Source organism: Parasteatoda tepidariorum, chromosome 6, assembly GCF_043381705.1.
Source record: "Parasteatoda tepidariorum isolate YZ-2023 chromosome 6, CAS_Ptep_4.0, whole genome shotgun sequence".
Lineage (NCBI taxonomy): Eukaryota > Metazoa > Arthropoda > Arachnida > Araneae > Theridiidae > Parasteatoda > Parasteatoda tepidariorum.
In genome coordinates this window covers 81382278-81409832 of record NC_092209.1, presented here as the reverse complement: position 1 = coordinate 81409832, position 27555 = coordinate 81382278, and the positions used below count along the sequence as shown (strand labels likewise).

The window sequence follows — 27555 nt, the reverse complement described above, 5'->3', positions numbered from 1 at the left end:
GTATTAAGGGAAAAACAATTTTAATACAGTTCCTTCAAAGTTTAACATTCAATTAATTAAAATCAATAGCTATCCAATTGAATTTATAATTAATTTTTATTTTACGTTTAATTAATTTTAGAACTACTAAAATAGCATTTAACTTTGTGAATTTGTTTTAGAAAAATGTAAAAAAAAAAGGAAATAATGTCTGAAAGATAACTTCTCTTTTACCAAAAAACTAAATTAATAAATGTTTGCTTTTGCATGATGTATGCCCTGAGAAAATTCTATAACATCACTATAAAACAAAGTCTCAAAGCTAAAAACCAAGCAATATTTAATAATAATTTTGACTAGTCTGAAATAATAAAAATGAAATTGGCACATGATTTTATAGGTTCGTTTCAAAAAATTTCAATAAAATAATCATCAAAAAATGTATCTCAAAAAAATATATTGGCCTGCTTAATCTTATGTAAATTCTTTGAAATCACTGAAAAATCAATCAAATCAATTACGTAAAAAAGAAAATCAACAGATTCTTTAATTATTATTTAAATGAAACGGACTATTTCTTTAAACGTTTTTACAGTACTTAAAATTAGTAATCATCCCCTGATGAGGAGAGGGACGGAGACTTTTCTTCCCCCTCACCCAGAACTTGTTTTTGCCAGAGCTTTTACTCTGGCCGTCAGGCGGAGCTCTGTAGCTAGGTACAAAGTTTGTTTGGGAGGGTGAAAAAGATCTGCTTCCGTTTTTTAAGCGCGAGCTGGATATCCTACCGCTTTAGAATCCATGTTATAAATTCTAACACATTAACACCTCATGAATTACACAGCGCCTTTTAGAGATCAGCAAATATTTCTCATAACTAGCAGAGATTTGGGCTTCTATGGGCTTCTTTTCTCTCTGACATGAAAAATAAAAAAATTGAGTTTTTAACTCTTGAGACATTAATGTCATATCTCCTTATGGCTTTTTTTTTTCTCTCCATCGGATGCATCTTTCTGATCAACTTTCTTACCTGAAAAAGACTAAAGATAATGCTTAAAACTCCAAAATTAAGTTATTCTTCACAGTAATTACTTTTTGAAACAGTTACTGGATTTGTGTTGATTCATTGATTCTTTGAAAAAGACTTACTGTGACTCGTTTTTTTCTTCTTTTTTTTGGACAATAGGAATTTTCAAATGTGTTATCTTTTTTTAATACATCCTTTTAAAAAAAAAATCTTATTTTTCATATGTTATTATTAAGACATGCAAAATTCAAATAACTTATTTGATTATCTACTGTTGGTTGGGTCATTTTATTGATTAATTTTTCAATAGTTATTGCAACTGATTTCTAATATCTTTATTACAACGCACGAGTCTGCAATCATACATTTGAGGAGTAACTTTTCAACATGTCCATTCCCCAGATTAGGAAAGAGAGGGGATAAAACAGAAAAATAGTATACCAAAAGAATTATAGAAAAACTAAGCTCAACTATTTATTAGTGTTTATAACAAAAGGAGAAAACAAAAATACTTTTGAGCTAACTTGATACAGATATTTGGTTTTAATTTGTTAAATTATTATTATTATATTAACAATCGTATTTTTTTCGTAATCATAAAACATTTATTTTTTATGTATATCTTTGAAGCAGAGATTTTTATTAATTAAATATAACTCAATTAATTGTTAGTTAATTTTAACAATAATTTTTTAACTTTTTGTAAAAAAGAACCAAGAAATTCTAAAGATCCATAGTTCCCAAAGTTTAGCAGAATCGCTGTGTTGACAAACAAAAAAGAAACTACAAAAAAAAAACAGAAGTGTGTTTACCAGATCCAGTGGAGGGGGATCAAAAAATACTTTATGCAACATTTTGCTTTTATTCATTTAACTTTTTTTTTCTTGTTTCACAGGAATTTTTCCATTTATGTAAGTTAGGGGTACACAACCAGTGGCCCATGGGAGCTTCTGAATGAAAAGAATTATTTATTTTTTTCAAATAAAAAAGTATTGTTGTTGTTGTTGTAGTCAATTTACATCACACTAGAGCTGCACGATGGGCTATTGGCGATGGTCTGGGAAACACCCCTGAGGATGATCCAAAGACATGCCATCACAATTTTGATCCTCTGCAGAGGGGATGGCACCCCCGCTTCGGTAGCCCGACGACCTGCACGTGAAGTCGAGCACTTTACGGTAGAACAGTTTAATGAGGACCAATACCGCACACCCTCGGTCCCTAAGCAGACTGATCCAGCAGACCGTAGCCAGTGATGCTTGACTTCGGTGATCTGCTGGGAACCGTATCTTAATGATCAGTCACACTGCGGGACCAAATAAAAAACTAGATGCATCGAAAAGTGATTACTCAAATGTGAAATTCAAAATTTTCAAATAAAAAACTAGAAATCACTTTTTGATGTGCTTTATATGGGTGGATTATATTGTAATTCTGAATAATTATTTCTCTCTTTTTTCAAAAGGCAGCTATTGCTATGCTTTTTCATGTGATTTTAAAAATCCCACATTTTTACTTCGATATTATTATGACACGCAGGTTTCAAATTGCATATTTAAATAACCACTTTTTGACACGCTTTCTTTTTGCCAATATCATCACAATTCTAAGTTATTTTTTTATAATCTTTTCTGCAGTTTTTGTGATGCACGAGGTTTTAAAAATTTCGATTTTCATTATGACACGTGAATTTTAAATTGAGCATTTAAATAACTTCTTATTGTTGAGATTTATTTCTGCTGATTTCATTGTTAATATACGCATTTTTTCTTCAATTATAGTGAGCTTTCGCACATGATTGTGACATTTCCAGTACTTTAACTATGATGTTATTATGACACGTTAGCTTCTAATCAAGCACTGAAATAATCTCTTTTTGATACTATTTATTTCTGCATATTTTTTTTTAAAAAAAATATTAATATTACTTTTTAAATAAAAAAAGTTTAGTCATTACTGAAAAGTAATCAGAAATTAGCTGTATTGCTGGTGTGGGAATAAAAATAATAGGAAGAAAAAAAACTTAAATAGCTATGTTTAGGATAATAAAGATAATAAAATATTACGATACTAAGAAATATTTAAGATTAAAAAAACTGGCAAACAGCTATTGAAAAAAAATATAGCAATACATACTCCTAATTTTTACAACAAATCTCTAATGCTAAAAATAATATTTTCCAGAAAGAAAATTATCCGTAAAACATTAACAAAAGATAATGCCGGATAGAAACACTTTTTAAAATGCAGCGCTATCATAAAAACACCGATAAAAAACAAAGATTAGGTATATACACAAGGGTCTGTCCAGACATTTTGTGAAAGGTCCTGTTTTTTTAAAATTGTGAAAAAAATTAGTCGTAATTTGAGAATATAAAATAAACGCTAAAAATCTTAATTTAACTTTTTCCCAGTGCCATATTTTAAAAAAAAGTGACCATAAAAGAAAAACGTTCATTAGAAATGCTCTTTAAAAAGGGCCTTTAAAATAGATAATAAAAATGGCGTAATATAAATGCCAATAAAAAGATAAGGTAAAAACGGAAATAAAAAACGCTCTGTTAACATTAGTTAAACAATTTTAGCTAAAACAGAAAAACAAACAAAATATAAATAAATTCTAAATTTTTAAAATATAGATTGGAAAAAAAAGTTTACTTGCCAGAATACAATTAAAAAAAAAACTCACAGTTCAGTATAAAGTAATCTAGATTCAGTTGTCCAAATTTTGCTTTTCTATGTGTTTTCCGAACAAGATATTAACAAGTTTTAAAACTTAACAAATATGTGTAAAAACTATTTCTAATAACTTATAGTATAAAATACAATATTAGATTATTCGGTGCTTTTCGGTTAGCCGAGCGCCAGCAAAAATTGCCAAATTGTTTAGTTTACAATTCATTAATATTTGTTTATAGTTGAACTTGTTTTACTAGCCATTAATAAATATTTGTCAATAGTAGAATGCTTTTGACTTTGATTCCATTGACTGTTTTGTCATTCGGTTTGCTTGGCGACTTGGCTTACGTTTGGTTCACAATTGGCGACATTTGCGTCCGGCTAACGGAAAAGTACTGATTATTCCTTATTAAATTTCCTTTGAATTATATAAATAATTTCCCAAATAATACTTTTCAGAATATTTGGTTAACTGAATATTCTGCAAAAGGGCCAAATATTTGATGCATCCTTATTTTAAACCTGCGGAAATTTAAAAAAAGTCACGTGTAGAAATTTTCCTGGTAGTGGCTACACTTGAAATTTGTCCCCTTCAGCATTTTTTTTCTCTATTTTTTAACAAGTTTTTCACGGGTTTTAGTTCAGTTTCTTGTTCAATACTTTTCAATATAGCAATCAATCTATGTGGTTATACCTTTTTTATACCTGTCAGTTGAGTTGGAAGTAAGGAGTAAATAATACAAGATTTTAATTATGTATAGTGCACCATTCATAAACGATATTACATATTTTAGGTCACCTGATTATATCATATATTACTTATTTAACGTCGTATGATTGTGTTGGTAAAGACTAAACAGTATTTCGCTGTCTAAGACCATGATTATCTGTACTAGACTAGGCAAATCCCTAGAGAAAAACTCAATAAGCTAATCAATAGATTAGTTAAGTATCTGAATTTAATATGAACTACAATCTGTGAACAATAAAAAAAAATCACCGACAGTGTCAGAGAAGATAAATAAAATTTTAGAACTCCCACCTGTCTTTGTTCAGATGCTATATGTTCATATTCATATCGTCTAGGTACTGCTGTACCTGTTGAAGGCACCGAGCCAACAAGAGTTATTAGAGCTGCTACAGCAAAAACAAACACAATAATGAAGAATAAAACTACTTCATCACCAATTCCCTCGATGAAACTCATATTAAAAATATGGAGTTAGAATTATTGTTTTATTATTTAACATAGATACCAATTGGTTTAGTAACAATAATCAAAACAGCTGATTGAAAATAGAGCAAAAATTAAGTTTGAAAGAAAACATTTGATAAGAATAAATAAGAAAACGCTTTCAACTACTTATTTTTGCTTTGAATAAAACTCAACTTCTTGTTCATTTGTCTCTATTTTTGTAGGAATCGGTAAATAGTTTTTAACAATAGTTTCTACAGAATGGCAACATAACCGCGACAGCATCAAGCCTTGGACATTGTGATTGGCTGTAGAATATCACTCTTGGTTGCAAGAATTCGGAAAGTTATCGCGTTTATTGTGAATTAAAATAGAAATTCGAATAATTTTCTGCATGCACGTTTTGTTAAGAGGAGATTTGTGGTTAAAAAATAAAAATTAAACGAAAGTGTTTTCGAATTTTTAGATAGTTAAAAATGTAACAATAAAAATTTATGCTTTCATTGTCATGTTTATTATATGTTTTTAAATTTTTATATGTTAAATTTTTTAATTTAAATTTTATTTGTTTTTATTATATCATTTTGATATTAAAAGTATGATAACAGGTGCTTTTAATTAATTTTAAATTATTCAGTTCAGTTCTCTAATAAAACCTTATCTGCAATATTTATATAATTTTCTCACGTTCTGCTGCAAAAAAAAGAAAATTTGGATATCAATTTAAATAATAGTTATGCTAAGAAAAGTCTAATCATCCTATGCAAATTTCCTAACCTTTGTACTTAATTATTAATTGTAATCGTAACATGTAAGATAATTCTGCATTGAAATTTAAATTGATGTTTAAATGTTTTAAATTATGTTTATTGGACATTGAATGTGTTCCTTCGAATAAAATATTATAAATGAATCTGTAAGCTGTGGTTTCAATAAAATGCGTTGAAAAGTTAGTAAACTACAGCAAGAGTTTGCTGTTAAAAAAATAGCTATCGATACAATTTTAATATGGTTTTCAATTGTTATTTATTTATTTGGAAATAAGGAAAAGTAATAATATATTTATGAATCTAAGCGCATTAAGATAAACAATAACATTGAAATGGTAAAAATTTATTGAAAATAACAATGACATTGAAAATGAAAAAAATTCATGTTACAGAAAATTTATTTTCAAATCGTTGAATATTCTCTTTAATGAGGATAGAATAGATTTTTGATTACAGATTATTTACTGTTGAGTTTTAATAGTTACGTCAAATGTGCGTCAAGTTGCATGTATAAAAAGGGGTTTAATTTTTTTTTTTGACGGCAAGTGAACTCTAACCCACAATCCGTCTACCGTTGAGGATACGTCAACACTGTGGTAGGTGCGAGCTGGGTGCGGAATTCGTACCGGTCAGCCATCACTGGAATTCGAACCAATTTCCCTTCACTGGGAGGCGGACGCTCTATTCCCTTAGCCACCACGGTTCCGGAGCTCGAGGTTGAGTCATATAAGTCATGTAAGAGGCTGTTGTGCTCGTGAAGAGAAAAATTTCTAATCGCCAGTACTCACTGCTGATGATTTTCATATCCTGGAACCTTATACGTCTTCATTTAAAAAAGTTTAAGCTGTTACATTAACGCTAGTTTCGTGTACAAAATGACTAAATAATGAAATTGTGACCGAGCTTACTTTTAATCGTTCTCATTTTTCTGCAGACTCATTTTTCTGCTATTTACCAAAAGTTCTTCCGGAGAGTATGTATAGCACCAACGAGAGTATGTATTTCACCATATCTCAAAAACTTTTAAAGTTATTTAAAATATTTTTGAGCTCAGTTATAAAATTCTTTTATCTAAAGAGAATTCTGTGCAAGATATAACTTAGAGGGAATATTTACAGAAAAAATTGAATTGTAGGATAGAATTTTTTTAAAAATTTAACTTTTTACTAATTGACCGATTTCACTGGACTTTATTTTGATATTAAAAATAGCATTCTTTGAAATGATGTAAAAGTATTGTCTACCAAGCAATTCAAAATTTCTCCGACCATTATCAAATTAAAAACTAATGAACATTTATTAAAATATATATTTTGCGTGGATAAACGAAATTTATAATTACAAACAAAAATATTTCAATTTGCTTAAAAAGTACTCAAGACAGTAAAATGCACAAAAAGTAAAATTAATCTATTTTAATGGGCCGAACTACAAATACGGGTTTTGATATGTTTCTTTTTTAAAATTAATTTTGTCAATTTATGCCGTTCAGTCTTGTCCACGATTTCGTTGCGTTCTTCAGTACCGAGTTATTATTTTAATAATCCTGTTAGAAGGGCGAATATTCAGCTAATTTAAAATAAAAAGATGTTGGATTACAGTTATAAAAATTAATGCGTTAAAAATATGCTAACTAACGCTTTCCGTTTCCTGAAACTCTGGCTTTTCTTAATGTAAAGAGCTAGATGCTGTTCAATACTTATCAGTATTTAGTCAAATGACTTCTACTAACGTACTATTGGACGTATTTTCTAAATTTAAGAAGTTTTTAATTAATTATAGTAGCATTAAATTCTAACTTGAGATTCATTTAAACTGAAATAGTTGTAGTGATATAGTAGTAATAGCTTGTATATAGAATGAATTAAGAACCTTGGATATATATACTATAAAATAGCAGCTTTCTCTTGATATGCATCTTCAATAAATGATAAATAATTGAGATACATTTTCTTTTGATTATCTTTATTTTTTCTTTTTATTTCTTTATTTTTTAGTGGTAAGTAAGAGTACAACATATGTAAAAAGTATAAAATAGGAAGGAAAAAAAAAGAATTAATCAAGTTGGATCTGATAATTTGAAGTATGTAATTTCTTTTCGTTCTTAAGCAATAGACAAAGAGTATTGGTAGCGAGCTTGATTTTATGATGGTGCTTGCAGGTGCAATCATATAAGGTCAATGGCCACTACTAAAGGCAACATCCTGAAAAAAGGAACAAACAAAAGTCTTCTTTATAACTATTGTCTACTTAGTCAGCTGTGAAATAGAAGCATTTTTCTCGATTGAAAAACAGAAATCATGATACCTTAAAATTCTGCAGTGGGTCAGAATTCACTGCCAGAAAATAAAGAGCTTAATTATTTTTATGAATTTAAAAAAATATACACTTATATTTAATATATATTGCAAAATCAATGCCTGAAATGTTACCTTCTAGCAGCTCAGAGACATTCTTCAAAGTAAATGAGAATCGGCATAAACCATTGCAGAAACAACATGTCCTGGTAAACATATCTCACAGAAAAGCTTCAAGCAGACAATGCTGTGAGACTATTCCCCGGGACAAATATGAATCATCAGAAGAAGAAGAACAAACTGCAATGTGAATACTAACTGAATTTTTAGATTAAAAATAAGCCATATTAAATTAATACAGAACAATTCCGTATATAATCAGGCAAAAGCTTGAAAAGAACAAGTTGCTTCAAATTAATATTGCAATCAAGATACCTTGTTAAGAGTTCAACTAATGGTTAAGTATATGTTATGGCTAAGTATGGTTAGTTAAAAGCACAACTCCTCAAATTGTAAATCTATATACATTAGTTTGAATCAATTTGAATTACAGAGTGAAGGAGAGGCATTTAACACAGAAATATACATTTTAAGAGAACATTTTTAAATACCAGGAATGTGTTATAAGTACACGACATACAAGAGAAAAAATACATGAATTATTAAATATGGCACATTCATCGTTTTCAGGACATACTTGCGACACCTTCAAAGTGGTCTCACCACTCTTTTGGGCGGAGATACCAATCCAACTCATACTTGGGAATTTGATGCACCCGTCACTTAAAAATCAAAACATAAAAAAGAACTTGAAAAGAATGTTAATATCTGAAAGCATGTTGACGCAGTTAGCGGAACGTTGGCGCCCACGTCCACAATTAGACAATTTGTCTGCTTTACTAGTCTGCCAATCAGCTCCCATCCTTAACAAAATAAAAAATTGGCCCACCTCCTCTTGTCATGAAGTTGAACTATAGTTCAACTTCACGATAAAAAGATTGTTCGTGAAGAAATTCTAAAAAACTTCATGGCTAAAAGACTGAGTTGATAGAATTATAAATTTATCAACTCAATCTTTTAGTATTCGGTGGTGTTCACTAAAATATTAGTTCTTATGGGTTTTACAAATAGGAATTTTTGAATAACATAGTTGCTGTCTAGTAATAAAAAAAAAGAAAAAAGTAAAGACTGAAGGAAGATAGATCTTATTGTTACAATTGTAAGTTATGTCTAAGTTTAACTAAGTTACTGGGTTACATTGAGAGTTAAATTGCTAAAATTAAATAAGTTATTTCGATGTTAGGTTTGTTGCTCGATTTCTTCGGTTCAATTCTTTTTGCAGGTCTCAATTTAGTCAGGTTACTTACGTCTGAAAAAAAGGGGAAGAAGTGTCTGATTAATCTTATTTAATATTTCTATTGCAGCATCCATCAGGGTTTATACATAAAGACTGAATGCATTAAGAACAAGACAATCATAGGACATTCCATCACAACATTTAATAGCCAGTCACAGCACAGATTTTTTTAAATTTTTTATTTTATTTCTTTACATGACATAAATGACCTCACGGGCAACTACTCGGTTGGTAGGTGCACTGTCTACCCTAGAGACTAGTCCTCGAACAGTGGTGCGGTTTTCAGCCACGTTGGCTCCTTAATGGCGAACCAGTCCATGGCTGATCGTGGGATGAGCATGTTTGTGTTATCTCCACGCTGACTTTTAATGGTGAGCCAGTGTATGTTGATGTGTTTGTGTATTGTTCACGTTTCATTGTGTTGCTCCTGGTTTTTTAGTATCTACTTATTTATATTTTATTGACATCACCAGTTTTTAAATAAATATTATTTTTTAAATCTTTTTGAAGAATAAAATCCTAATAATTCTTAAACTTATTAATATCCAGATCAAACATTAAATCAGTTTTATTTAGGATGCAATAAACATAGTTACACACAGAAACACCACAACTCATATTATCTTTTGTAAACTCTTAAATCTGTTTAATTATTTTTTTCATACAGACTTTTGGTTTGGCAAAACCATATGGGTCATAAAATCATATTTTATTTTTTGTAAAATTAGCTACTAGCATTATTCAATGGTTTTCTTTATTTCTTACTATATATAAGATTCTAATGATGGTGTCGCAGTTTTCCATTGTTGTCGGCGTATTTTTATTGGCCGGAAAATCACGTAGTAGGATCCAGTTTTCCCCCATTCATTTCCAAATTGTTTAGGTTGTCATCAGCATAAAATTAACAAAAGTCGTGTTGTTGTTGCTGTTGTTAATTTACGTCGCACTAGAGCTGCACAATGGGCTATTGGCGACGGTCTGGGAAACATCCCGGAGGATGATCCGAAGACATGCCATCACAATTTTGATCCTCTGCGGAGGGGATGGCACCCCCGCTTCGGTAGCCCGACGACCTGCGCGCGAAGTCGAGCACTTTACGGTAGCACAGTTTAACGAGGACCTATACCGCACACCCTCGGTCCCTACGCAGACTGATCCAAGTGGTCACCCACCCGCACACTGACCGCAGCCAGTGGTGCTTGACTTCGGTGATCTGCTGGGAACCGTGTCTTATCGATCAGTCAACTGCGGGACACAAAAGTCGTGAAGGTATTGTTTTCCTTTAAATATTTTTGTATCCCTAATTTAAAGTTATTTTTCAGTACTGCTATTATTAGTGAAAATTTTAAATTATGGTTGCGAACTCATCAAATTTGTTTGAACAATATAATGTATTAAGAATATAAATGTTATTTTAAAAAAATGATAATTAAAAAATCACTTCTGTTCACCAAGAGATCTAAATGTTTATAATACTAATAGATATTTGGAAGTGGGAAGTAGAGGCGCAAGAGAGTAAGTAAACAGAAATCCTTTTAGTACATAGATGTTAGGTGAATATCTTTAATTTTAGTAGAAAAACTGTTTTCTGGCAAGAAAAAACAATTATTGCGAAGCAATCATCGGGGTTGGTGAGCGGTAGCGAACAGGGGGCCTTGCCCTCTAGTACAGGAATAAAACTTTTACTTGCCTAAGATAATTGATCACGGTTCCAATAATTCAGACGTGATCTATTAGACATAATATAGGGCATATGGGAGCGAAGTGCTGATAAATTATTAGGACCTGAAGATAGTTTTGAAATAAATACATTAATAATACTGTCATACAGCCAGCCTCTCTTAAAATTTTTACCAACTGCTTTTAAGTATTTATCTTCCCTTTTTTTTAAAGGATAAAAACTTCTAGCGACATCAATTCCGAAAGTGATATGCTTGATTGTGAGATTAACTTGATTTATATTTCTTACAATATTTAGATTTGGAGTGGACACGGTTCCCAGCAGATCACCGAAGTCAAGCATCATTGGCTGCGGTCAGTGTGCGGGTGGGTGACCACTTGGATCAGTCTGCGCAGGGACCGAGGGTGTGCGGTATGGGTCCTCGTTAAACTGTTCTACCGTAAAGTGCTAGACTTCGCGTGCAGGTCGTCGGGCTACCGAAGCGGGGGTGCCATCCCCTCTGCAGAGGATCAAAATTGGGATGGTATGTCTTCGGATCATCCTCAGGGATGTTTCCCAGACCGTTGCCAATAGCCCATTGTGCAGTTCTAGTGCGACGTAAATGAATTACAACTACAACAACAGCAAGATTTGGAGTGAAAGGAATATAGTTAATTTCTGAAAGATTATATTCATCACATTTTTTAAAAATCATACTTAGCTTTCTAGCTGGTAGTTTTTAAGTTATCCAATTCATTATATTCACTTTTTTCTTAACGAAATCCTGTTTTTCTAACTTATTTGAATCACGCTTAATTTAGCATTAGGAGGAATTGGTGATGGAGTGAAAATTAGTAGATGGTACATCAATTACCTTTGATATGCCACGACAACAAGATATTAATTGCTTTAAATTTTGAATAATATGCGGTAACAATATAGTTTGCACTTTCTCATTTTCAAGAAAATCAGTCAACTGAAAGATATATTGTTTACATTCAGAAATACCTTTGTCTGTATTTGATGTCCAATTAAAATTAAATGGAATGAAGAAGTGGTAATATAATCTTCAGGTATTGAATAAAAATTTGATTGATTCTCATTTTAAGTCGTTATGTATAGTAAGTCTTTATGTTTAAAATTATCAGTTTCATAAATATCAAAATTCTGATCAAGAGGATTACCATTAAATGAACTGTACAATATCGTAGGACAATCTTTCTGATTGTCAAAAGCTCTCAAACTTATTGCATGCACTTAATGAATATGTTTACGAAGCAAAAAACTATCATGGCAATCCTAAACATATAAATGGCTACACAGGATAAGGCAAGGAGAAATGTGGCATGTGTAACTACATAAACCAAGTTCAGGGCAAGAATCATTTATTTTAATGACAACATACAAGTCACCAGAAGTTTTATAAGCATCACTATCAGAAATTTCAATACCACTGTTGTGTCTTAGGTTGGATATAAACTGAGAGGGGCTCCAGTTAATTTGCGAAAAACATATGATCTGAAAATATCTTTTTAATTTGCATAAGTATTTCAATTAATTTGTCTACCTTTCCATTGAAAGCACTCTATTTCTAATTTATTATGAAAAGTCTCACAATAAGCATTGGTATCAGTAAAGGCACGAGGAAAATTTTGATATGCCATAATTTTACTCTATCCTCAGAGCAATAATTTATTTAAAATAAGAGATAAACTGCAGAACAACAATTTTCTACTTTTGCATAAACAACTGAAGTTTATTTAAAAATGATGAAAGATTCCACTCTTCTAAAAGAGAATTAATCTGCATATAGTTAACTTCATAAAGATACATCTTTAATCTTAGATGATATTTGACTTAGCCAGGTCCTGTGAATGTGCCATTTACCTAACAAATGTGAAACAATTCAAAAAATTGTATGGAATGAATTAGCTGTAACTTTATCCTTATCAGTCATTATACGGAATTATATATTATAACAATATTATTACATACTAGCCACCTAAGGCGGCCAGCAATTTTAGATTTAAGCTAATGATATTTTAGATTATGCCAAAAATAATTTTTTTTTTTGTATGTTTAAAAAAAAAACATTATATTAAGTTTTACATTACATGAAATATTTACAAAATTTCATGTAATTTTTTATATAATGTTTTAAAAAATGCACTTATGTTGTAAATCTTTAATTAATTAGAATTACCTGTAAGTAAAACTTTCATGTATCCCACGCAATCAGACCTAGAAAATTATGAAAATAGCCTTCTCTAACAAGACAAATAGAACTTTATTATGGCGAATAAGTTTGGCACAGTAGTAGCTAAGATGCAATCAATATAGGGTTATAAGAAGATTGATGGAATTCAAAGTGCTAAAAGTAACTTTTTCACGAAAGCAAGCGCTAAGCTCACTTAATACTATTTTGACAAAATATTGTTATCAACGTGATTCTCACTAGCACCTCCAAATTCTCAATCGAGAATTGTTTGTACAGTGAAAATAGACCTGAAAAGCCTTTAAACCACCTGAGAGATTTTTTTGTACTTTAACTTCTACTTAACATCTCCGATTTGATATGATTTCGATTGTAAAAGTCCTCTTGACCAATCAAATTCCTCAGATATGATAATTTTACCTTATATGGAAAATGACATGGGCTTCGGAATAGTCGATTTCCTTTTAAGGGATATTTCATTTTACAACTTTAATATAAATAATTATATTTTCCTTTTACAATTATTTTATCTTAAAATATTTATATATTTTAAAGTATACTTATTTTTAATAGATTAATTATTTTTATTTATCGTCTGCGTAGTCTTGGTCTTTTCAAGATTTGCACATTTCTGAAACCGTTCTCCCCTTTATAAAAGTCATATATCCGTAGTTTCTGATTGCAGAGATTAAATCAGCCTCTTCTGATTGATATTCTTCAGGGGCGTTGCATTGTATTATTGCTGAACGAAGAACTTAAATAAATTGGTAAAAATATATTATAAATTTTATTAATTGATGTTATTGTATGTTCAATATTAATCAAATATATTCTTTCTTATTTAGACACTTAAATTTGCTGTTTTAATGTTTTATTCAAAAAAGCCGGTATTGTAGTTCGTTATTATATGTGCAGTTCATCTAATTAATTTATATATCAAGTATGTCGGAAAATATTATCTTTTATTGTTTAAAATATTTATAGTAAAATATAAATTAAAATTCTTTACCTGGTTGGTATTCTGTCAATGCTATTTAGTAACCTTGATAATAGCTGTTATTTACAGCTATCTTAAATCTCTTTATTGAAGTAATATTTAGGGCTTTGACCCGAAACTTATGTTGAAAAATTTCTTTGATAAAACGAAGCCAAAAAAATAAATTTTTTTTATGCTGCCATTAGTTAATATTCAAAGTTAATTTTCATTTAGTTTAAATGTCACTTTATGAATTTCTTTTTTTGTGCATTACTAATAAATTGTTAAATTGCAACATAATAATAAGTAAATTAGAAAAAGTTTTGAATTGTTCAAAAGAGAATGAATTATGACCATTCATATGAAGTTTTCAGTTGTAGATCCTTCATATGAATTCTAGCTTTATTGTTAATCAAAACTTGCACTAATTGAAATATTTTTTTAGTAAACAGTACAAAATTTTAAATGGAAGAAATTGTTACAATAAATTTAATGAAATGGTATTTTTAAAATTTAAATTTCTTAACCATTGTAGAATTTTGTGTATAATTTCTAATTCACCTGGTTTAATAATGCGAGATATTTCTTTATTGGGTAAATATGTTCTAAGAGCCTATAAAGTAAGAAATTCTAGGTTTTTTTTTGGGAGGAGAGGGGGCCTTATCTATGTCGTTTGAGGATGTCCTTGCAATATGCCAGATTCCAACATCTGTTGTAAACTCTAATGAATCTTGTGTCTAATAGATTTCAACTATCTTTTTTTCCTCTTAAGTCAACATATGTAACTGCAGTTGATGTATAAGTAACAACTTTTCAGTTTGCAATTATGAAATGCTAACCTTTCTAACCTTTTGTGTGCAATATTTCTCTTGTAGATCAAAATGTGTGATGACGAAGTTGCCGCTTTGGTTGTAGATAATGGATCTGGTATGTGCAAAGCTGGCTTTGCAGGAGATGATGCTCCTAGAGCTGTTTTTCCTTCCATTGTTGGAAGACCCAGGCATCAGGTATTTATAAGCATTTCTCTTCATATTTTGAACTTATACCATAAAATTAGCAAGCTTATCCGACCTCTTTTTCCATAATAAAGTCTAACCCCATTTGAACTGTGGACCCAGTAATGAACTGTAAATTAAATTCTTAAATTAGGTATATAAGAAAAATATTCTTAAAAGTATTAATAAATTTTTTTATAAAATTTAATTGCATAATTATATATTTTATATAATGTATTTAAAATTATTAATTCTTAAAAGTAGTGATAATGATAGTGTGTTTGCTTATAAATTTATTAACGGATTAAATTAATAATAAATGAAATATTGAAAAAATAATTTTTTTTAATTCTATGGTAGAAATTAGTGCTTTTTGACTTTAAGTTAAGTTTACCCATTTTCGTTCAACAAATCCAGTATATTCTTGTACTCATTTTCTCGGGTGGAGGGGAAAGAAAGGTCAACCCTCTTTTAACCTAAAGTTTGCCTTGAAATTAGTAAATTGAAATTTTTGTTCTTCAACATGGGTGGGATTAGACTAACAGGGTTGTCACAGGTAGAACAGAAAGTTAAAAAATCTCCTAAAATAACTAGGAAAATGCAAAGAATTTTGATTTTTCTCTTTACAAACTGGGGAAAATACAGGAAATTCTTATATTCAGCTTTAAAAAAAAAATGACTGCTCAATGTGTAATCTATGGGATATTAAATCAATATATTTCGGCTATACTAAACTATTTCACTTACTGTAACATTATTTAAGTATATCCAGCTGTTCCTATTTTTTCTCTAGCAAATTAAAAAAAAAGCATTCGCTTTTAGCAAATTTTTTTACCAAATTAAAAAAAAGTACATTCAGCCCAATGTAGTTCAAACAGAGGCATTGTAATTGTTTTCTCTTAATATAATGTGTACAAGGAAACCACAGGGATTTTTTCATTCTTCCTGATTTGAGTGGCTAAGAAGGAAGCTACTGCTTAACAACTTGTTTGCCTTAGTTTTTAAGTAAACAGTTTATAAAAGAGTTTGACACAATTTAAAGAATTGCCTTGGTTTGCGATCACAACTTCTGTAAATTTAAAGTTTGAAAAATGAAAAACATGGCTGGTATAATTTGTCTGTAAAAACAAGAGAGGCTTAAATTTATAACATAGCTGAATATATATTTGTAAAAAATTTTTTTTTATTAGTTTGCTCCAATAAACACTAAATAAAAATATTCTGAATTTAGCTGTTAACTTTAAATAGTTTTGTTCATAAAGCTATTAACACATGAATTAACAAAAAACTAACTACAATTTTGTATTTATCCTTTCTTCTTTTGAGCTGAAAGTAAATATGAAAACTTGAAATTAAAAACACTGGGTTTGAAATCACCCATATATTTTTAAATTAAATTTTAAATAAAAAGTAGCTTAAGGTATCCGAACACGTTCGGAGGATTTTTTTAAAAATATTAAGTTTCAGAACACTTTAATTATGTTTTTATATTTATTATATGTAAAAACTAATATTAAATAAGAGAAATTAGACATTTATATTATATTTTGTTTTTAAAAGCTGAATAACAAGAAAAAAATAAGTTTTTTTCATAAAACTTGTGAAAGGATATACTTCACCAAAATTATTGTATCAAAAAAGTGTTATTATCAAAATAAAGAGCTGAATTTTGTCTAGTGATTTGACTACAAACATAAAAATATTTGGAAAATTAAATTTTTTATAGAGAATTGAAAACTTTTTATGAGATTTTTGTCAAATTTCTTACGTCGTATTTCACATTTTAGGACAATAATAAAAAACTATTAAGTATTTTTAATCAATTGTAGCACAAGCACTAGAAAACATTATACATAATACACATACAAATTTTTATTGAAATATATCAACAACTTTTTTAATAATGAATTTTGAAAGTTACTATTTTTGCGTGAAATTACATTCTGAGAAAAAGGCATTTAAAGTATAAATTATATCATTTCTATTTTAAAAATGCTTCAATACTTCTAAAATTCTCCCGATTTGTATGTGATACCTTCCTTTTTCTCAATTTTACAAATTTTTTGTTTTTTTGCAACCCTATTTTTTTTCTGACAATTTTTACATTAGTTAATGAATGGCGTTGAGACTCATACACACGCTCAAAATCAAGTTCTGTAAAACCTTTTAAAGTTTTATTGCCACGGCTGACTCCAACTATGTCGAGTATGCTTTTCAGTCCCAGAAAACCTTTATTAAACTGAATAACAGCCAAATACACACCAAATTGTAATGTTTGCAATTCAACGAACACCTCCTTAGGGACAAATTTCCAAATAATGCCATTAAAGCTACTAATATAAATGATAAATTGAGAGGTTCATTTCTAGCAACATTAAAATAATAATTATTTAAGTCAAAGAAAGATAATTATCCCAAAATAAAGATAAATATAACTGTTTTTGTCCCACTTCCGGTTTCGGAATGCTATTTCCGGTTTCATTTTTTAGTCATCGACTAATATTCTTTTAATCATAACTTTTGTTCTAATTGACGCACAGTTAAAATTTAAACTGTTTTGAAAACTAGAATAAACGGAGATTCGTAATATAATATAAAAAAAATGTGTCATTTCAACGTGTACGGATACCTTAATATAAACTTATTCCTTTTTGAATTAATTCTTTCATAATTATTCTTTGAGAAAAACTGAAATTTTTAAATATTCTATATTTTTACCAAATTGTTTTCCACTTCCGTTTTACTAACAGATATTATAAGGAGACTACCAAATATCTGGCATATGGTTCCTTTTCCTAGCATTTGCTAATATGAATAAAGATATTTAGTCTGCTAAAATTTCTTTTATTGATAATTAAGCTTCTTGATTTTTAATAATCTCTTTGTTATCTTTTAGAACACTACTTGCCATTATGATAGCATTTATATTAAATGTTTAAAAATATTTTTCTGCTTTCTTAAATAATTTGTTCCAATCTTAAAGATGTTTCTTTGTTTTTAGGGTGTGATGGTTGGTATGGGTCAGAAAGACAGTTATGTTGGTGATGAAGCTCAGAGTAAAAGAGGTATCTTGACCTTGAAATATCCCATTGAACACGGTATAGTGACCAACTGGGATGATATGGAAAAGATCTGGCATCATACCTTCTACAATGAACTGAGAGTAGCCCCAGAAGAACATCCAGTCCTATTAACTGAAGCTCCCTTAAATCCTAAAGCCAATAGAGAAAAGATGACACAAATCATGTTTGAGACTTTTAACACTCCTGCTATGTATGTTGCCATTCAGGTAATATATTTTCTTTTATATCATTTTATTTTTAAGATGTTTAGGATGTTTCCATATAGTCACCTGTTAAGGCAAATGAAAGCTGAGACTTAAAAAAAAATTGCTAATACTATGAATAACGTTGACAGGTACGATGGTTTGAAGAGTAGTGAACATGTGATTTTTCACTTTTCTTCTTAAAAAAAAAAAAAAGAAAAAAAAAGACCCTGGGAAAAGCAACCATTGCTGTTTACTAAACTTTTTATAAATGATATAATCAGCATAATGAATTAGTACATGGAAAAAGTGTTTCGTACTTTATTTTGATAACCTGATTTTTTAATAAAAATAAAATTAATTTGTAAATTTTTTAGTTTAATTTTCTCATTAAATTGTTAATTAACTTATTGAATGCATAATCATAAAATATCCACTTTTTTGTACTAAATGGAAGACTTGTATTTTAAATTAAGACCTGCTTTTAGTAAAAAAAGGAAATTTAGAAGTCCTTCGTTCTAAAGATCCGTAGCTTCCGAAAGTCCAACATCGCAATATTAGAGAATCAAATAATCCTATTGAATAATCCAATATCGTGATTCATATTCTGTATTTTAAAACTCCCAATACCGCGATTAATTTTTCACGAGAATTTCATGCGATTAGACTAGTTCATGCTATTAGAGAAACCATTAATCCTATTGAATAATTCAATATTGTGATTTTATCCTATTCATGTGATTTTAAAAATCGAACATTGAATACTTGCAGGAACTAAAGTTTTTCTTAAATTAAGTTACAGTATTCATAATTGGTAGGCAATGTAATTATAAATCTTATTTAAAAATATTATGTTAAATACAAAACATGTGGTATGCAAATTGATATCTATTTTTTGCAAATAAAATTTCCAGAGTGGGGTTTTCACTTCATCTCATTATCACCCCCTGACTAAGTTTAATAAAACATGTTCTGTGTGTTTCTCCTAACCCTTAGTAAAGATAAAACCATAAATGAGAAACAGTGAGCCTATCTTTTTATTTATTTAGAAGAATTTATATTTTAACCTAGTATTTCTGTCTCTTACGTGAAGCTGAATGAATAATTAAACTGTTAGATAATATCTATTTTTGACTTGTTTGAATTTTTAAAGCTTAATTGCCCAGCACAGACTGTCAAAATACATAGAAAAGCAATATTTGCATAATTTTTGACTCAGTATTATTCCACATATGTATTTGAATAGTGTATAATTTTCCCGATAAGCATGTGAATAACATTTCACTTAATAAAACAAGAGTATATCTGGTTAGTGGTCCCTTAAGAGATTTCTTATATTTTACTAAATTCATTTATTTATTAACACTTGCATAAAATAAAGCAAAGCAAATTGAAAGAAAGCAATAAGGATAACAAGCCACTGTTTTAATTATTGATTTGATGGATGTTGCAGGCTGTGTTGTCTCTGTATGCATCTGGTAGGACAACTGGTATTGTTCTTGATTCTGGAGATGGTGTTTCTCATACTGTTCCTATCTATGAGGGTTATGCATTGCCCCACGCTATTCTACGTTTAGATCTAGCTGGCAGAGATCTTACTGACTACCTTATGAAGATTCTTACTGAGCGTGGCTACTCTTTCACAACTACGGGTAAACCTTTTGTATAATTTCTATTGCTTGCTGTATAAAAATTGTAAGATAAACACTTACTAGACAAAATAAATTTTCAATTACTTTTTTAATTATGATTTATTTTGGAGCTAAAAGTTTATTTAATTAAATTAATGCATTTTTGTAAATGTTTGATAAATTATTTAATTTGGAGCCTTTTTGTTGCTTATGGAAAATGATTGATATAAGAATTGATGTAAATATATTTTGTTAAAAAATGAACTGCTATTTTCTGTTTACTACTATCCCTGGTAGTAAACTTCTCTTAATATTTGAAAGCAATTGTGCTAAATTAAGGAAATTGCAAAATTTCTATTTTTTATTTTTTTTTTATTTTATAAATTGAACTGTGATTATTTCTCAGAAAAGATGTTCAAATATCTGTTATCTTCTAAATTATTTAAATTGGTTTTGAAGAAAAAAAAAGGTAAATGAAATTTCAAATAAAAAATTAACTTAGTTAATTTAACTTAAGCTTCAATGTGTCTGAGAAAGTTTTTAGCATTCACAACTGATTTAAAATTAATTTACTAAAAATTTAAATGAGTAAAAGACTATTTTGCTGGGAAGAACTTATGTAAAAAAATATACTTTGATTAAATATTTGGTCATGAGAACTTTCATTTGCTTTGTCTTTAACTGAACTGTAACACTAAACAATGATGTAATGTCTTTTCATTAACTTTATTTGATTTGTAGATATTTTAAACAAGATTTACTTATTTTCTTTAAATATAAAAGAAATGATAGAATACACCTTGAGTTGAACTGCAGATATCTGCTATTGCAAATAAACCTAGCAAGTTTTTTTTCTTGGTCTACTACATATTCAAAAAAAAAAAAAAAATTGAAATAAATGTTTAGTTACTTAACTGATATGTTTTGAAGTTTTGATTTCTTCATTCAGGTCTATATTTGGCAGTTTTGGTTCTAAATATGCAAGCTTTAACATTTTTATTGTTAAAATAAAAGTAATATTTAATTCAAATAGAAAAAAATTCAGTGCTTTTATTCTGACATTCTTTTAGAACCGTAAGTCTGAATCGTAATCCGGATTATATTAAGCTGTCCAGTGCTATTAAAAATTGGGATTTATGATATAGTATCCTGTTAAAACTACCATGAAAATAATTTTAATGATGAGGCTTCTTACATTCTAAGTTGCCATAAATCTATAAATTCTTATCCCCCTTAGCAGAATACATTAAAGTGCAGTGCATGCTACAGAAAAACGAGAAAAAAAAATTTAAAATATAAGAATATTTAAAAAAAGTTAATAGGAGCCAGCATTTATTTCCCCGGGAAAGGCTTCCAGGTCTCCCTGTGATGTCAATGTGAAGTCGTAGTGAGAGTAAGGGAGAGAGTGCCTAACTGAGCGTGAAAAGCAACCCAGAGATTTGTACTTACAAATACTTAAACTAATCAAATCTCTTAGTTGATACAGTGAAAAATTTAGTGGTTGGCCTGATAAAATCTTAAAATTAGGCTTGATTTTGAATGTTGGTCTAATTAAGTTCTCTTTATTAAGCTTCTTTAACTGCTTTAGTTGCATATTGCTAAGATTATTTAATTTTGGTTAGAGATATCTGAAAGAAATATATTTAATTGGTGAAATATCACTTAATGTTTAATTTTTCCTTTGCAATATTAAGTTATCTTTTTCTTGCTTTAAAATTTACGTTGTAGAATTCTGAATTCAGTATTTTAGTTTCTGTATTAATGACTTAAAATCTTCATCTTGCAGCTGAAAGAGAAATTGTCCGTGATATCAAAGAAAAGCTGTGCTATGTTGCTTTAGACTTCGAACAAGAAATGGCTACAGCAGCCTCTTCCTCCTCATTGGAGAAATCCTATGAACTGCCCGATGGTCAAGTCATCACTATTGGCAATGAGAGGTTCAGGTGTCCAGAGGCTCTGTTCCAACCATCCTTCTTGGGAATGGAATCTTGTGGCATTCATGAGACTACATACAACTCTATCATGAAGTGTGATGTGGATATCCGTAAAGATCTATATGCAAACACTGTTTTGTCTGGTGAGTTGATTGGTTTTTACATTAGTCACTATTTTGTTTTTCTTTAGAAAATAAGGTGTATACTTGTTAAAAACTTATTTAAGATAAGTGTATAAATTTAGATGGTTTAAAAATTAAAAATGAAGCTAACTGTTCACTTTAATGACCACAATCCATAATCAATTGCAAGTGAAACTTTTTTAAAATTTAGCTATCTAATCCTGGTACTACGGGTAGTTCTTGCCTTCCCATCGTTAAGTATGGCTTCTGGTAGTACAAAATCCACTGTTATGTGTGTGGCAGTTTCTAGACCAGAGAGCCTGGTTCAGATTTTTATAATTAAAAGTGATTACCACCACAATGTGAAATATTATAAATTATCTCTTAGAATAAATTCCATTTAGTTGCTAATAAACTTGGGATGATATTTACAATTTCAACTTTTAAGATGCGAGTTTTTATCTTTTTGCATGTAAAAAAGGAACACTTAGTAGCGTAGTTTAAGCTTATAAATTCTAGATTTTTTTCAATAAATATCTTCATATTTTCTTTCATATTGTTACTAAGTCTATCAATCCTCGACATAAACTGGCAATGTAGTGCTTGATACACCAAATTCACCTTATCTTTAAATTGCATGATTTGCCAAGTGCATTAAAATGAAAGAACTGGTGCAAGAGTTGGAACGTATATGCTAAGTCTGAACATATATGCTGGTTGAAGATTAGGGAGAAAGAATTACTCAGCAGGAGAATTTAACTTCCAAGACTGCTTTTATGAAGAAGCAATTATGATAATCTTATTTTTGCAACTATGGAATTCAATCAATAAAAATCTTATTTTTTAATGTACTGATATGATTTTATAATTTTTGAAAATTGCCTAGAAGGTGTGGTTGCAGGGTCAAGCCCCCAGAGGGCACTTTGGACTATCCGGAAATCAAAGATACCAGTGTGACATGTATACATTAGAATAATTTTCGCCAAGTATAGTTACGAAATTTTATGTGTTAAGAAATCCATGTATCTGCTTTTAATAGCTTTAATTTATTGCCAAGGCCTTTTCTTTGCTTAACACATTAAAATGTGTGAGAAGCAACTAATTTTAATAAAATTTAACTATTAGCAACCATGTAACTGTCTTAGAATTCTATGTTACTGAGTTGTAGAGATGTAGATGGAATCTCTAAGTCTAATTTATTCTGCACTCTATTTAAGATCATAATATTTTTTTTTTAAATAAGGTTCATTAAGATAATTTAGTTTTTAAATGTTAGGAAATATGTTATGCATATTTTTCCATGACATTTTTTGTTAGACTTTCTGATCTAATGGTTGCTGAGAAATATTGTTTCAAGCTGTGCTCTGGATCGTTCGTACTTCTAACAAAGTCTGTAAGAAAACTTATTAATGACAAAAGTTTAAGATTGTTATATTATAGTTTTAATTTTATTCTAAAATTGACACAAAGTAACTGCTTTGTATACTGCACCCATCAGAATTCCGCAATGCATAATGTACAGATTTGTTTCTCATGTTTGTACAACAAAACATGGAAGAAATTTTGTCTCTGAGAATAATACTTATATTTTTTGTGAAAAATTATTATGATTAAGCTGTTATTAATGTTCATTTACAGCATTTATTATCAAACATAATTAGTCAATCAGTTGTGCGGATCATGCTGTCAGTTATCGCTGAAAATTTTTTTGTATCCGAAAATCTCTATGGGGTGCAGGGGTAAAAATCAGCAGTAGTGCATGAAATTGCATCAGAAAAAGAACTTGAGAGAAGCCTAAATAAATGTTTTTGCAATTTTCATGGATGGTAGTAATGACACTGACTCTAAATTATATCCAATTATCTTTTAATCTCATGAATTATCTAATTTTTTTTTTAACAGTATTAATTTAATTTGCCTCTAACGAAAAATGCAGAAGTTAACCAAATCTGTCCAATTTCCTCCTTTTATAGTCATTATTAGCAGTCATTTTATATGCTTTTAAAGTTTGCAGTTTTTTCTCATGCACAGTAAAATGAAAATTCTATTAGTTTCACAGGATGTTATTTAGAACTCGAATGGAGCTGTTTTGAATTAAAATTAAATATCAAAGTTTAAAAAGACATTTTATTAAAATAATTTGTCCCTTGTGATAGTTATCTTACTATTTATTCTCTTAATTATTCTCTTAAATATTCTCTAATTTATTAATACCTTTTTTTTTTTTAAATTATTCAGAAAGGAGTATATATTGGCATTCATTCCAGAATAATGAAGTGTTTTTCATTTCCTTTAAGCATTTTTAACTATTCATTTAAAACATTGGTGCAAATTTAGAAAATTAGAATTTTATGGTTGTAAAATACGCATATATAAAATTTAGGAAAGTTCCAGTTTTTTAAGATATTTAGTAGATCATTTAGCTTTTCTCAGATTTATTTTAACAAAAGTAGTTTTATAGCTTACTCTTAAATATAATTTTCTCTTTTTTACATTAAAATTTTTAATTTTTCATTCGTGAAGTAACAATGAATGAGGTTTTAGTCGGACTTTGAGCTCAATTTTGGAAAGTTAAAATTTTATTACATTAATAAAGATCTTTACACATTTAAAGAAATAAAATCAATAAAAAAAATTATTAATGATTCTCGCTGGTTAACCCACACATGATCTTGATGTCACATGAGTTGACTCCAAAATTTGATTTAAAACTCTGGATAAAATAAAAATTCACAGTTAACTGCTTTTTTGTGCAGTCTCCTTTAAAATCCCTGTACTGTACTGTTCTTTTTCCCATTATAATTTCATTTGTTCATGTAAATATGGGTTTAATATACTAAAGTGGCATAATAAAATTTTAAAATAGCTTTTTTCTGACATTTATATTCAGGGATGAGATTTTTCTGCTTTTAAGCAGATTTCCGATTTTGTCTCTTGAATTTCAGCATTTTTATCAAATTCGTTCTCTAAAAAAAATTTTATAAATCCGCTTTTTCTGAATAATTATTTCCGATTTTCAAAGATACAAAAAATTTCAAACTACGTAGCTTCCAACCGTTTTACATTTTTACTTATTTTAGTTATTTTCTTTGCTTATATGTGCAGAAAGTAAGATTTTCTGTATTTTTGCCCTCCCGCAGGATAGCTGGTATTTTCGTAAGTCAGACGTCATTGCCTCCTGTTACCTGGCGCGAAAGCAAACTAAATAATAAAAAATAGCGGTTTTTGCAGTGAAAATATTTATTTGCGCATTCAATTAATCTTGTAAATTTTTATTTATGGCTAAACAGAAACAATACAAGCAAGCCTTTTAGAGATCCCAAGTCCGGAATCTGCTGATATCTCAATTCTTATTCACGTGATTTTAGTATCAAACATAGTTTTTCGTATTTACCCGATTTATTAATTGCGCTTGGCGATTCTTATTCACGCTTTTTTAAATATCTTAAATTTTGATTCTTATTTACGAGATTTAAGAAACCACCATCGTGATTTGTATTTACGCGTTTTTAAAATAGCAATTTTATTATCAAACATCGATTTTCGTTTTTACCTGGTTTAAAAGTTGTGCTCTGGGATGCTTATTAACGAAATTTAAATATCGTATATTGCGATTCTTACTTACGAGATTTAAAAATCCAATATCTCTATTTGTATTTCCGCGTTTTTGAAACCCTCTGTAGCGATTCGTATTCATGTGAGTTTAAAATCCAATGTCGTGATTCGTTTATGTGGTTGTAATATCAAACATTCGCATGATTTAGGAGCCACATATCGGGATTCATATTCTCTCAATTTCAATTCAAATATTGCAATACTATACATACATTCATTTTGGATTTCCTCTTTTGTACTTTCTGACTACTCTCATCCCTGTATGTTGTTAAATTTGATAATTTTAAAGCTACTGAATTTCGTATTCTAGAATGTAGTATTGTTAAATTTTTTATAGATATTTTTTGTTAAGACTTGAATGCTCCTGATTTCTTAATTCTAATTTACTTTTATTATCATTCATTGCATTTTTCAGGTGGCACCACCATGTAAATATAAATTAATAAATGTATATATTTAAATTTAAATTTTTTTATTCAGTTTTTAAAAACTCTAATGTTTAAATAACAAATTTGTTAATTTTTACTGAGCAGAATAAGTTCATATAATACTCCAGTAGATGGCCATAGATACAATAGCCATTAATTAGTAGGCTGTCCTATAGAAAACCTCAATATATTTATAATCGTAGCTATTATTTTAAAACTCAGAAATTTGAGTGCTTTCAGGATGATCTTACACTCAGTCATGAAAACTGTTTCAAATTCTGACCATAGATAATTTATGATGACTTAATTCTTTTCTTACAGGTGGCACCACCATGTACCCAGGTATTGCTGATCGTATGCAAAAGGAAATTACTGCCCTCGCCCCAAGCACCATGAAGATAAAGATCATTGCTCCACCCGAGAGGAAATACTCTGTATGGATTGGAGGTTCCATCTTAGCCTCACTCTCCACCTTTCAACAGATGTGGATCTCAAAGCAGGAGTATGACGAATCTGGGCCATCCATAGTCCACCGAAAGTGCTTCTAGAGAACTGTTCTAAAAATAATTAATTCTCTTGTCATTGTGATCAAGGTCGAAATAATTTTCATTCCCTCAAAACTAAAGTAAATCTTATGTTTGGAGCGCAAGTTTAAATAAGTTATTTTCAAGAATATTTTTTGTTTTTGGTAATAAACAATTTTTAAAATCTTTAGTCACTTTGTTTTTTTTAAAGAGGATTCTACATAATCTGTTTCTAAGAGAGACATCTTGATAGATTTAGGGTCCTAATTTACAGATTTTGAAAGTTGACACACTTTTGTTCATCAGCAGTACAATTTTATTGTAAATGTCGAACAATGTCACTGGTTTAAATGAATTAAATTAGTCTAAATTGCAATTTTTATAAAAATTAAGAAATAAAATTTTAAGAAATGAGAGTTAAATTAGAATAATTTAAAAGAATTAAATTTTTCTTAAATTGATGGAAAACTAAATGTTGTGTTACAAATGTCACTTACCAGGCTACTAAGGCTACTTGTAATAGAGAGAAATTTTAAGACAGAGGGTGCATTTTTTCAGTGACTCTACTTATAACCAAGAATAAGACTTCAGCCACACACGTCACAGCCCGTTTTATAAGGCGGACCCATTCATTCCTCCACGGAAATATTGATTTGTTATGGGAACTTGACGGACTTTGTGACCCCGATTGATTTAAATGTGGACCAGTTACAATTTAATACATGGGAATTTGAACTCCTGCTCACAAAGGGGAGCCCGATGTCCCATCATTCAGGCTATCCTGGCCATGGAAAAAGAAATGTGGCAAATAAACTTTTTTGTGGTACACACTTTAAAATTTTAAAAACTAGGGTAAGATTTTTGTGTTATTCATAATTAACATTTTTAG

The 27555-nt window shown here is 29.4% G+C and overlaps 2 protein-coding genes across 2 annotated transcripts in view; one reads left to right on the top strand and one right to left on the bottom strand.

Moving 5' to 3' along the window:
• The window catches only part of LOC139425936 (transmembrane and ubiquitin-like domain-containing protein 1), a gene marked incomplete in the record, with an annotated part of 12480 nt that extends 7442 nt beyond the window's left edge, over window positions 1-5038 (bottom strand). Inside the window, 1 exon segment of the mRNA XM_071182786.1 lies at window positions 4725-5038. Coding sequence (XP_071038887.1) covers window positions 4725-4889 — 165 coding nt within the window.
• An 8764-nt stretch (window positions 5039-13802) lies between these two features.
• LOC110281905 (actin, clone 403) lies at window positions 13803-26856 on the top strand. The gene is given in 7 exon segments (XM_043051843.2): window positions 13803-13943; window positions 15028-15159; window positions 18149-18436; window positions 19866-20064; window positions 21830-22120; window positions 26464-26607; window positions 26610-26856. Coding segments are annotated over 6 exon segments (1089 nt in total). The 5' UTR covers window positions 13803-13943; window positions 15028-15033; the 3' UTR covers window positions 26651-26856.
• The last annotated feature ends 699 nt before the right edge of the window (window positions 26857-27555 follow it).